This window comes from Cyclopterus lumpus, chromosome 4 (assembly GCF_009769545.1).
Source record: "Cyclopterus lumpus isolate fCycLum1 chromosome 4, fCycLum1.pri, whole genome shotgun sequence".
Classification (NCBI taxonomy): Eukaryota; Metazoa; Chordata; class Actinopteri; order Perciformes; family Cyclopteridae; genus Cyclopterus; species Cyclopterus lumpus.
This window is the reverse complement of record NC_046969.1, coordinates 15,325,986-15,338,605: the sequence shown is the minus strand read 5'-3', so window position 1 is coordinate 15,338,605 and position 12,620 is coordinate 15,325,986. Positions and strand designations below refer to the sequence as shown.

Below are 12,620 nucleotides of genomic sequence, written 5' to 3'. Positions count from 1 at the left end.
GTCCACAGGGATGGTTGAGGAAACCAAAAAGACGTTCAGCTGACCAACTATATAGTATATTCTATAGAAATATGCATCGAGGATCTACTCGTGTATATAGGTACATGTTTCATTGCCCTATATTTGAAAAAGTAAAGGGTTGTTTCTGGAAAAACACACATACAAGAAATGTCAGAGGTGGATGATGAATGAGGTGGCACGTGGTCATTTACACCATTAAAAAGAATAATAGAAGAAATAGATTTGGTCTAATGGTAAGAAAGACACTACAATACCTATAATATTGATTCAATCCCTACAGCTGTCGTTATGCAACAACAATTCCTATTGAAGCATTTGTTGCAAAACACTAACTCCCTCCAGACTAATTCATTGTAAGTAGCTCTGAATTGGGTGTTGAAAACCTTGTTAAAACCCTTAAAAATGACCTTCCTGATGGTCAGTCAGTCTTTATACATATACAGTAAAACCACTTGATGAATTTCCAACAAGCGCCCACCTGCCCCCAGGGTTAAGCCCACTCTGACATGACATAGGGTCAAAGGACCAGGGGTCAAGCTGACTACAAGCCATTGGGTGACGACTGGGAGACTGAACCATGTGTCCGAGCTGATGGATACAACATTAGTGGCCACTTATGTAACATTCAATGCCAGTGCATTTCATTTACTAGCATCCCCAGTATGGATTTGGACTTCAAGTCTATTGAAACACAGTTATGTTGGTTTCATTAAATGTATCGCAAGGTAGGCAATAGCTTCGCAGCTATTTCCAACATTAGCGTGTACTGTAAATGCAAGTGTGTATTGACTGGATCTTTTATTTTAATCTTCGTTTTTATTACTATTGTAAAAAAAAAAACTTCCAATAAAATTGATTCCTAGTATCTAAATAAATAGGTATCTTTTGATGCTCCCATTTTTAACTTCTGACTGACAGATTGGCAGACTCCATCAACGAACAATCAGTAGTTCTGTCTTACTTTACATCATTCACCTTCATTTGTCTCAAGTCTACCCCTTGGTCCAACAACATTAAAATCCTATGTATCGGTACATAAAACCAGACGCCTGTACCTTGTTGTGGATGGCTGAGCCGCTGCATAGCAGAATCACCTGGGCACAAATCAGAGCAATGAAGAGGTTCTTATGGATGGAGGTTCTGTCAGATTTTGGGATACTATGAACAGAAACAAGGGCAAACAGGGTTTTTGACAGATCTTGTCTTGAAATTGGATATAGTTAGAAGTGACAGTATTACAACACAGTGACAACAAAAACGTTAACAAATAAATGGTACATTTTAAAGCAGAGTAGATTGTTTTGGTAACTTCTGATCCAACAATATGCAAACAGCCATATTGTTGTTAGCACGTTTACATGTATGCAGGCATTCAGCATGCAGCATTTAGCATTATTAATATTAGTATGTTAGGGAAGCATTATTCTTAAAGCACAGCTGAGGGTGACACTAATCAGTCCTTAGCTCCAGAAGTATCATTCCTGGCATAAACTGAAGTAATAGACAAGTGTTATTTTTGTAGTGCTGGTGGCTGCTGACTGTCTGTGTTAAACGTCACAGCAATCCATCCAGTGGCAGTCAAGTTATTTGATTATGTATGTTTGTTTAGTTTGTTTGATGGACGACCGATAAATATTTACTTCGCTATAGTGACTAGAAATTGTAATATCCAAGGTTATAAAAGGACCTGAAACTGATTAGTGCCATGAATCAGTTTATGGATGTTGCTGCATCTTTTCAGATCAAGTTTTTAATGTATTCCTTACTTTCTATTGTTAGTTTGGACGTGAGATTTGTCTCAGATATCTTAACATATTACGCTGAAACTTGCCCCTACTGTTTCAATTAGTGTTCCACTATGTTTCATTGTTCGGGCTGATATATTATACAATATTATGCCGGGGGGAAGGCAGTGGAAATACGTCTCACGTCACACCACCTCTGGAAACAAACACATATTGTCTTTAGATGGCATCAATAGGTTGACTATTTCCATTTAAGTTAACATAAGTGAAATGGACAGCTGGATCTGAGGAGCCTCTCATTACCTCCTGATTGGTTCTGCCTTTTTAGACTAATTTAATATCTGCATCACTGCTTCTGCCCGCCATCATTTTATAGTGTAATTACGCTATTGCACCATCTATGGACATGTGCACCTCTATTTTGTGTGTGTGTGTGTGTGTGTGTGTATTTAAGGACACAGATGCATGTGCATAATACACCCGCATGTGTGTGACATGCATGGTCACACTCTCTGATTTCAGGAGTCATAAATTGTGAGCGCAGCTCCTCTCCAGCTGATTGTGATCCCTCAGTCACCCTTATGTTAATTAACATCTGCAGAAAGCCGCCATAAACCTTCAGAGTGGACTCACATGTAGACCACAGTAATTACTAGATTAGCACGAGTCAATACTCACAGCAGCCTTAGGAACAGAGCCATACAGTGCCAATGAGTTATCTCTCTCTGTTAAGTGTCTGGCAGAGTCTCATCAAACCCATGAGGAGGCATAAAAGTCAACAGGGCAATGCTGACTTGGTTCATCTTGACAACAGCACTGTGAACTTCACAAGTGTTTAACTCTTAATTCATTCAAAAATAATAGTGTGTATTCACATCATGGGTCGAAGCAAAAAAACACATTACCTATATTAGTGAAATGGTTGTGTTCCACGCAAAGAAATAGTCCGATATAAATACTGAATATCGACCCAATTTAGGAGTTATTAGTATCAAAAGTACTTTTGTACTTAGCTTCTAATTCAGCTTTGTTTTTCAATAAGATATTTACATACTAAATGTAATTACCAGCTCAAAAAGGGGTTGAGGCTAAGTGGTGTGCATTGACGCAAACAGACAGAAACCAGGCAGATATATTAGCATCGCAGGTGAGCGGGACAGGAAAAGCAGGCACTCACTCCAGCACAGTGAACAGCATCAAGGTCACCACCAGAGCACACAGAGATGCACCAGAGCCAATGAACGTCAGCTTGGTCAAAATAAGCTCGTCCTCAGGACTCCACTGGGACGGGAGGGAAAGAGAGTAGTGAGGGATAGAAGGAAAGAGGGATAGAGAGAGAATGTTGTTCAATATCACAGGTTTGACCCATCCAATGCAGACTCAAAGACACTGAATTCCTACCTCATCGCTTTATTTGTGTAACGACTAAATGCCAAATAGGTGCAATTTCAAAAAGTTTAAACGCTGTTGGTGTTGTTTTCATTCATAACCATTCATGTACTTTGGTTGGACAGAAATAACAGTGCTACCAATGCATTTTTAAAGGGATACTCACACTAGGAGTGACACCTGCTGGTAAATATAGTGTACTACAATTCCTAATTTTAAAAATCAAAGATGATGACTTAGATTTAAATTGCACATCAGCTAAATAAACAGTGTCTTCCAATAGCCACACTAATATACAATGCAGTATGCCATACAAAGATGTAGTATGTCCTAGGACGAAGTATGTCAAATGCATGATTTGTATGGTGTATAATGTATAATATAAATCATAACTGTCAAACGAAGGAAAAAACAAATTATTACATAATGACATAACGTTGTTTTTTTTTTTCAACCACTCATCTCCTTGACCACAGTTTAAATTTGAGGTCTGACTATCAAAGTTGCATTTTCCAGCATGTGTGAATCAACTGACTTGCATCAGAAACATCACATGAGTTACCTTTGACTCCAGGTAATTCATCAGCACTGCAAAGTTGGTGGTATGGTTACAGAGGCAGGAAGTGACAGTAGAGCCAGCAAAGCTCACCCGGCAACCATCACTGGACCAGCTGCTGGTATGATTATGCCTTTACAGCCCAATACACAACCAACACACACAAACACATCCTCATCAATAGGCTTCAGAGAGCAGAGACATTTTGTATTAAATATTAAGAATTATAAACCCTAAAAATCTAACTTTGGAATGAAATGTCAAATGTACATTTATTGCATTTGATTGTTGTGTTTAGAATTATTATAAACAGCATCAAATAGATAAAATATGTTCTAGAAATTAATGGGACACACTAAGAGACAGCTTCAATCTCGATTGCAATAACACACATTTACTAGGGCTGTTTATGTGACTGTGCTGTTGGTCAAACTTACATCAAGCTGAAATTCCAAAAAGCACAAACAGGAGTAACTCGCTGTGAATACTCCACCTAGAAACAGAAACACATGTTTGCACTTGTTGGCATTCTCTTTTAATATATTACCCTGGAGTATAATCATTTAAAATCAACATGGATAAAAGAAACATGTAACGCATCCTCAAAGATGAAAATGATTGTGTAGTGACATATTGCGTTTGGTGAGTTCATCAAAGGGCAACAAGTTAACTGTAACTCAACGACTATTCGCAAAGAATTGTTGCTTTTTACAAAACATTTGCCATCAGCATGGATATTGAGTCGAGCCAGAAGTGAATGTTGCCGTGGGCTAAAGAATCAAACTGTGTGGCACCCCTTGAACTACGAACTTTACCACGTGTGGTGAGGAAAGGGTGTACTTGATGGCCACAGGAATGCTTTGGGCCTTGGAGGCATCGCGGATGGTGGCTGATATGACAGCAGAAGCCAGGTGTCCAGGGAGATTCCTGGGAAGAGAGAACATTATTTCCACTTACATCCATTGAATTGAATTGAATTGAATCTGCCCTACAATTTAAAGGTCATAAATACACAAAACAAACTTCAATCCAAACTACAGATAATCATTGTCAGAAACTTTGTATTCAAACTCTTTAAAAAAAAGTATGACAGAAAAAGTGCAAGCACACCTTATTTGGTTGAAACCAAAGCACACGTTATTTTTATGATTTACAATCATATCATTACAATTTCTAAATGTGGTTTAAATGTAACCGAAAAAATGGGATCTAAAATGAGTTCTGAATCCGACACATGAAAACATATTTAGTACAGCTTTTACATCTTTTCACTTAGATGTTAGTATTTGTGGGAATTTTAATGAAGAAATTACTGAAACTGTATCTGGTTGTAACAACTGATTTCCAGAACTGATGAGCCGAATAAAAAATATACAAAAGCTAAAGTGAAAGGTTGAGTAGTGAATAAAAAGTGCTATTGACACTGAGGTTGTGTGTTTGTGTGAGCTGATGATACTTCAGAATAGTCAGCAACATGTTAAGTAGAACTTAAGAGGAGATAATAGACACACTAACCAACCTTTGTACTTTCTCTTGGTGACTCAGCTCCTGTGGTCCAGATACAATCTCACTCAGATGGCTGTAGTGGGTATGAATAAACATCACTTCCTCATATCCTGATGAGAGAGAAAGGAGGAGCAGATCTCACTTTTTTTTTTTAAACACTTTAACACATTCACACGCGTGATGTGATAGGTGCAAACACATTGTTCAGTTCAAGGAGTTGTATTTACCCATCTGCTTAAACATCTGATCTGATTTCGAAATGTCTGTCAATTATTTTAGATTTAGTAGTCCATTTGGAGAAAATCTTAAAAGAAAAGTTGTATAGTAATAGTTAGGCAACTAAAACACATTATTTTTAGCGTGACAATCAATCACATTTTGAAATCTCCATTTAATCAGCAAGGACATGAACATGGTTCCTTCTTATTTGGGATACATTTCACATACAGTCACATTAGAACTACTACGGGTGTGGTAATATGAAGAGTTTGTGAGGGCACGTCGTGCATGCTTTTTTATCATCATGTGTCCTCATGTAACACACCGTGTTTGGGCAACATACATGTTTCCATTCTCAGTTGGGTCAACATATATAACTGCCTTGCCAAAAGTGCCTTTTCATTTGTGTGTATGTGTGTGTGTGTGTGTGTGTGTGTGTGTGTGTGTGTGTGTGTGTGTGTGTGTGCATGCATGTGTGTTTCCTACCCAGTGTGTGTATCCTCTGGAGCTCAGTGTCAGGGATAAGCAACTCATCTTGACCACTGCTGCTGGCAGTGTGAGAGCCGACTGCAGAAGGCTTGAAGACGTGACTATAGCTCTCTTCAGTCAGCTTCTGCCACTTCATGTACACATCTAGAAGTAAAGGCCGCAGACGACACACAGATAATAGAGACAGATTAACAATAATGTAAACAGGAAAATAAATGAAATAATATCCTTTACGTATCTGTGTTACAAAGAGCTTTTGAAGAAGTGCAATACCATGAAAAAAGTCAGATTAGCCTTAATATAAACAAAGAACAACAAACATTAAATTGCATATTTCAAGTCACAAGAATACTTTAAGTGAGATGTATCATACACAGCTAGTGTGAAATCTTACTTATCATCTTTCTACAAATCCTCCATCAGCTTGGATCACCACTGAAACTGTGCTTATATTCTGAACTAAGCACAGATAAGCAGTATTTTCTTTGATGTACACCAGTCTGTTTTAATTACCTATGTTCTTGGTAGAAAGAGTGAAGCCTCTTCTCTCAACAGATAGCATGTCTGCAAGAGTTTGGGTGAGTCTGTCAATACTCTGGACAATAGTAAATGGTCCCATGGTGACCTGTACAGAAAACAAAAATGACCCAAAAACAAAAGTTGAGATTCATGGAGGACCTTATCCCTTAAAGTGGGATCAAATATGCAATATAAGCATAGGGGAGACCTCGCTAAGTTGACCTTGTGGTAAATGAAAAATATAGCAAAAACATAGCAAAGCAAAAACAGATTAACACAGGTCAGTCACCCCATCCTCTGTCAGGCCCATCCACTGTGAAGCCACGTGGGGCTCCAGCATCAAACTCGCCGCCTTCAGGTAGTTGGTAGCAATGGACACCATGACTTCTGCTGTGTCAGCTCCAGCAGAGGGAGAACTAGTAGCCAGCACCGTCAAGTCTGTCTCGACCCTCTCGGTGAGGTAGAGGACATCACTGGCAGTGAGGAGGTGAGGGCCACCGGCCTCCACCGCATGCAGAACAGCCCGGGTCAGCTGCTGCAGCAAGGCCACATCTCTGTCCCAGGAGCTATTCACACTCAGCTCTACCATCCCCTAGGGAAAAGGGGGATGGATATAGATGTTGAACTCGATTTACCTGCGGTAAGGTGGTTGCAATGCTATACTGCTAATTCCCCAATTCATTATCACATAATTTGGGATCACGATCACATCTGTTTTTTTTGACTCATTAAGTTAGTCTTGAAAAATATCCAGAAAAAGTTATGATTCTTCTAAAAAGGAGCTGATCTTTGAATGAGATTACTTTATGGCATGCCAATATGTACATGTCTGGTGTCAGACATGTACATCTGAGTTTGGAATGCTTCAACTCTACTTTAAACGTGGCAAACATAAAACAAATATTCTGTGTTGCTGCAAAGTTGTGAAATCCTTTTTTCTCCGGTTCACTGTTTTCGGTGTATTCTCGGTTGTTGAGCTGCCTTTGCACCAATATCAGAAGAGTTGTTACTACTTTGTCGTACTGTACCACGTAAGTGACGATGTGTTACAGGCCACTAAACTGTCCAACTCACAGGTTTGGTCAGAGAATCTTCGCTCAATCTCCTGAAGAATGGTGTCTTTGGTAAACTGATAACATCCAGCACTTCTGCAGAAACAGAGTCAAATACAATGCAATTTATTACAGCATGAGCACAAACAGCTTGAGAGATGTGTATTGATTGTGTCAACAACAAATAAACACTTCACATTATGCAAAGACAGTATTCATTACAGGACGAATATATATGATCGCATGCCAACTTTAAGGTGATGCTCTATTTGTTCTCTCAGCGTTAGATACAGCAGAGCAGATCCTCAAATTGCATCACAAATAAAATTAATTGACATTGTTATGACTTGTACCTTTCTTAAACTGGCAGACGGCCCCCCTGAAGGAATCACACTTGGCGAGGCCCCAGCTCCCAATAACCGGGTCAAAGATGCCACAATCCTCATCAGACAAATGGCTGTGGAACAACTCAAAGGAGATCGTTTGATTCTGCAAATCATTTCCATCCAGGAGGGAATCCAAAAATGAATTTTCTAACACAGTGACGTTTCCTAGCAAAGAAAATGATAAAAGAGATGTCATTCACAGCACTGTCAATAGATAATGCAACACTTTAGAAATCCAAAAGTTAAACTCACATCTCATCAAGATGCAATTCAGAATCAGCTCCAAGATATGTTTTGTTGTAATGTGTCATAAACGTTATTTTTATAATCTCCATATAGTTATTGTTGCGCTAACACTTTGACAACAGACAAAGCAGGTTGTCAGTGTGACCCAGAACGTTGTTTTAGTGCAAGGGCAAACCAGTCAAAGTTAGGGAATGGTTGTGGTCATGCAAACAAATTATGGTTTAGTTGAGACCATTTCAATTACTTGGTTAAGGTAAGGGAGAGCTTGTGATCATGCCAAATAACATACAGCAACGTTTTTTCAGTCTTTAGTATTTTTATTATGAATTTTCTATTCTGTACTGATGTTTCTTGACTTTTCAGTCTGTTGTTTGTATTTGTATTTTCTCTTGCAAAAAATACATCAAGGCACATTCCTTGTATGTGAAAGCCCAGATGTACTTGGCAATCAATCGAATGCTGATTCATCTGATCCTGGCGTTTAGGCAACAATAACAATAATAATTATGGAAATATCTGTGATAGACAAGTACAAGCTGTTATTGTAAGGTAAACGGCTTTGTGTCTTGGTCTAGGACACTTATGAAGGTCCCCGGCTGCTGATCAGAGGACTAGCTGTTACAAGGATGAATCTGAAGCAGTTCAGTTGCAGGGTAGCGTGGCCAATATGTACATCCAACTGGTTTGATGAGAAAACGGGAGAGAAAACTTGAAGTGACAGCACACCAGGTGCACCATGTTAGTTAAGTCCTATGACTGAAAGATGAGAGGAGTAATCCATAGTCCTAGCTACCGCTCACGTACTGACTCTGTAAGGTGATCATTAACAGATACAAAATAAAGAAAACAAACATGACATTACACGACAGTTTACTGTAACTGGAAATCACTAAAATAGTGCAAGTGCAATATCCTTTGTGCGTGGTGAGTTTCAGGAGGCGGAGTGAGTGTTTGGGGCTCTCATTGCTCATCGGGGAGCATGATGTCAGAGTGGGAGAAGTTTGTTTGGAAGGGTGGGATTCAGAGTGATGTGACTCACAAAACATTCACAAGAACCATAAGTAGCCATACACTTCGCCAATTACAACTTGATCACTATTTACCCTATTTATTGAGCAACAGAGACCGATTTCCAGTAGTGCCTAATGCTGGAAAAGAAAATAGTGTTTGTGTGTGCACGGGCATGTGAGTGTGTTTGTTTACTATGTGTATGTAAGTTTTCCAACGCATGTTACAAATTCAGAAAGGATTAGGCATATGCTGATATGCTGCCAAATTAGTCATTTAATAATGAGTAACTGCCAATGCCGGGCCCTTAATATAATACAGCTTCACAGTGCACAATATCTGTGTGTGTTTGTGTGTGTGTGCGTGTTTTTGGGTCTAGTTTTCTAGGAATTTGAGATGGGTGGGGTTTACCATCAGGCCAGCTCAATTCTTGGCAAGTTACTGAAAAGTGTGTCATCCAAAATTACTTTCAAATGGGCTCTATGCGATTGTTTTTTCTGCATAGCAACCCCACCCAGCCCTAGTGCCAAACTATCTAAGCTGTAAACAGTATTTAAAACTAATACTTAACTACACCACTGGACTGTGCAGCTAGATATGAGTCTCTTGTGTTTAGACTAGTATTTGATGATGAGATCAGCTTTGATTTAGTTTCTGGTAACCCATTAGCTTCTTCCTGTCAACATGCTGCATCCTAATAAATGTACCTTGACATGGGATGTCTTTCCACAGCTTCGTGAGGGAGGACTCTATTTCCATTGCTGATCCACTCCATTTGAACACCGGCCCAGAGGAATTGGGTGAACACTCCTTTTCCATGGTGTAGATTTCACTGCTGTTCAGTACCCGATCCCATATGTACAGCTCTGTGATACTCCCTGAGAATGACTCATTCTTCTTAAATGAACCCCCAAAAGTGTCCTGCTCCTGTCCAATAATGAAACGGCCACCGGGGCCAATGTTGTTAGAACTTAGGCCCTCACCCCTAGAAACAACAAGGCCATCAGTGAATAGTGCCCAGCGTCCACCACTCTGGCTCCAAGAAACGCACACAGAGTGCCAGAAGTCATCCAGGTCGAAGGCTTCTTTGTAAGGTCCATGAACGCCATGGACCAGTAGAGCCAGCTGCACAGGTTTTCCCTTGACTAGGTTTACACGGAGCTGGAACTCATTGATATATGACTGGATGGAATAAGAAAAGATGGTGGAAATTCCAAAGCAATTTGGATCAAAGCGAACACGGGTGCAAACGCTCACAGAGTCCATGGAGGGGAACTTGTGCAGCAGACGGGCATGATTCCTGTCCGAGCGCCCAGCAAACTCCAGAATCAGGGTCTCCGAGGAACCTTCGGTTTCACACAACACAGAGAGAAGAAAGAAGCATTACTATCAGAGACAAATCCTGCCACAGCTCTCGGAAAAGATGGAACCCAATACAAAATATGTCACTTTGTGGTCCTAATCCTAATGTAAACACTTGGGAAATATGTATTCACTGTGGGAAAGAGTGTTGTAGCCTTTTGTTAAGCCAGTGAGAGGGCAGAAAGATGTTTAGACTTGAAAACAATGAGCGTACAATTTAAAAAGAAAGAGTGATAATAAGTTCATATAAATTGTGTACAAATAGCACAATGAACCTACTTGTCAGATGGGTCATGACTTTCTTGGCAATCCACACAGACTGAGAGATGCTCAAGGATTTAAAAAAGTTGGTTAGCTCTTGCTTCTCTACTGGGTTGGAGGCAGTGGCTAAGGCCCCAGAGCGCTGGTTACACAGTTGCCCTGCATTGTTCCATTGCAGGCGGTCAGGAACATACTCATAGTAGGATTCATCATATGTCAGGTTTCTAGTTTCCAGTGTAAAGGCTGTTCAAACAAGAGAAAATAAGATTAGAAGAATTCACCTACGACAGACAAGTGACATGCTGTTGAACACTGGCACCTGTTGCACACTGGCTAAGGAATCCCTTATTGACTTGCTCAAGGCTTCTCACACACACACACACACACACATATTTGTTAACTGCCACCTTGGTTCGGATGCCTTAAAGCTACTGCAAGCATTCTATGTGTGTTGACTTTGGCGGTTCCTGTGGACAAAAGCGGCAGTGTTTCTGAGCACCAGATTTCCTTTAGAAAATCTCTCATTATACTGCAGCCTTTCCCGTGCAGTCCTGGTTTTGGTTGTCCCGTGCCTCCAGCAGTCTGCCTTGGCTCCCAGCAGGGACTGGCGGAGTCATGAGGCAAAGCTGCCAGGGCTAAAGCTGGATTTTGGTTTGGAGTCTAAGCTTAAGGAGATACTGTACTGGTGAACCCGCTTGCCTGTAAACCATTTCATCTGATTTTACAGGGAATCAGACCCGTGACAGGCACAAAAAATAACTAGCCTATATATATATATATATATATATATATATATATATATATATATATATATATATATATATATATACACAGCCAATTTCCTTGCTGATAGTCTTGTTTGCTTATGTAAGTCATACAGAGGCATCAGTATTAAATTGAGATGGTTTTATAACCAGTCTAAAGTTCTTAACTTTAAATGTAATGGTGTTCAAATGAAAGGAGAAACAGAAAGTGGCTCACCGGATATACAGCTCTGGAAACACACCTGAAACACAAGTACAGTTTAGCACATTGCCAGTTATGGCGGAGAGAACATCGCTACTGTTCTTTACGATATCGCCTAGCCCGTTTTCTAACAGTAGTCCTCATCATATTGTTGTGCCTGCCCAACCCTAACCTGTAGCATAAAAGAGAATGTTAATTGCCTGCAATTACTTCACGCAGTAATTTGTAACACTGCTGAGAACACTGACTGCCTTGACTGATGATTTTAATTGACTTTATAGCCAAACAACAACAAAAGCCAATATTTCTTACCTACTATTCAACGGGAAAATATAGGCATTTAGTTCAGGAATAAAATAACACAGATAACGTGGAATAAAGGGATAACTCTAGTAAGCTACAGGAGTATTTACACATTTAGAAATATAATACAAATGCATTAAAAAAACACCCCAAACGACATACAATTCATAGTATCGTACTTATTATGGCTTTCTTTACTTTGACCTATATGGCCCGGTTAGAACACAACCATTTCACACCAGCCTCATTGCATTCTCTACCTAAATGTCTGTCAGAGAAATGAGTCAGTAAAATGTAAGTTATGGGGATGTTTGCACAACTCAAATAGCAGACGTTGCCAGGTTAAAAGTCGACCTGTGTTTGTCTGGAATATACAACAGGAGTGAAAACGTGAATACAAATATGAAGTGCTTACCAGCAAGCCTATGTTGGGGAAAATTAACCTGAGCATCCTGAGAAAGAAAATATTTTTTTTTAAAGCCGAGATTGGAATGTTATGTTATGGTACTATGAATTATTATAAACCCATTGGTCACGCACATGAAGCAAAATAAATAGATGTGTGTTACCTCAATTAGTCGTCTTGTTAAAA

General features: G+C 39.6%; 1 protein-coding gene across 1 annotated transcript in view; it reads right to left on the bottom strand.

Moving 5' to 3' along the window:
* The window catches only part of LOC117729391 (adhesion G-protein coupled receptor D2), an 84,232-nt gene extending 71,753 nt beyond the window's left edge, over positions 1-12,479 (bottom strand). Inside the window, exons 1-15 of the mRNA XM_034530400.1 lie at positions 12,444-12,479; positions 11,741-11,765; positions 10,778-11,002; positions 9,844-10,482; positions 7,850-8,047; positions 7,519-7,592; positions 6,734-7,036; positions 6,439-6,550; positions 5,923-6,069; positions 5,231-5,327; positions 4,527-4,638; positions 4,149-4,204; positions 3,718-3,844; positions 2,944-3,047; positions 1,077-1,179 (exon numbers count right to left, since the gene is read on the bottom strand). Of these exons, the coding sequence (XP_034386291.1) occupies positions 1,077-1,179; positions 2,944-3,047; positions 3,718-3,844; positions 4,149-4,204; positions 4,527-4,638; positions 5,231-5,327; positions 5,923-6,069; positions 6,439-6,550; positions 6,734-7,036; positions 7,519-7,592; positions 7,850-8,047; positions 9,844-10,482; positions 10,778-11,002; positions 11,741-11,765; positions 12,444-12,479 (2,358 nt within the window). The remainder of the gene's footprint in view (positions 1-1,076; positions 1,180-2,943; positions 3,048-3,717; positions 3,845-4,148; positions 4,205-4,526; positions 4,639-5,230; positions 5,328-5,922; positions 6,070-6,438; positions 6,551-6,733; positions 7,037-7,518; positions 7,593-7,849; positions 8,048-9,843; positions 10,483-10,777; positions 11,003-11,740; positions 11,766-12,443) is intronic.
* Positions 12,480-12,620: the final 141 nt, after the last annotated feature.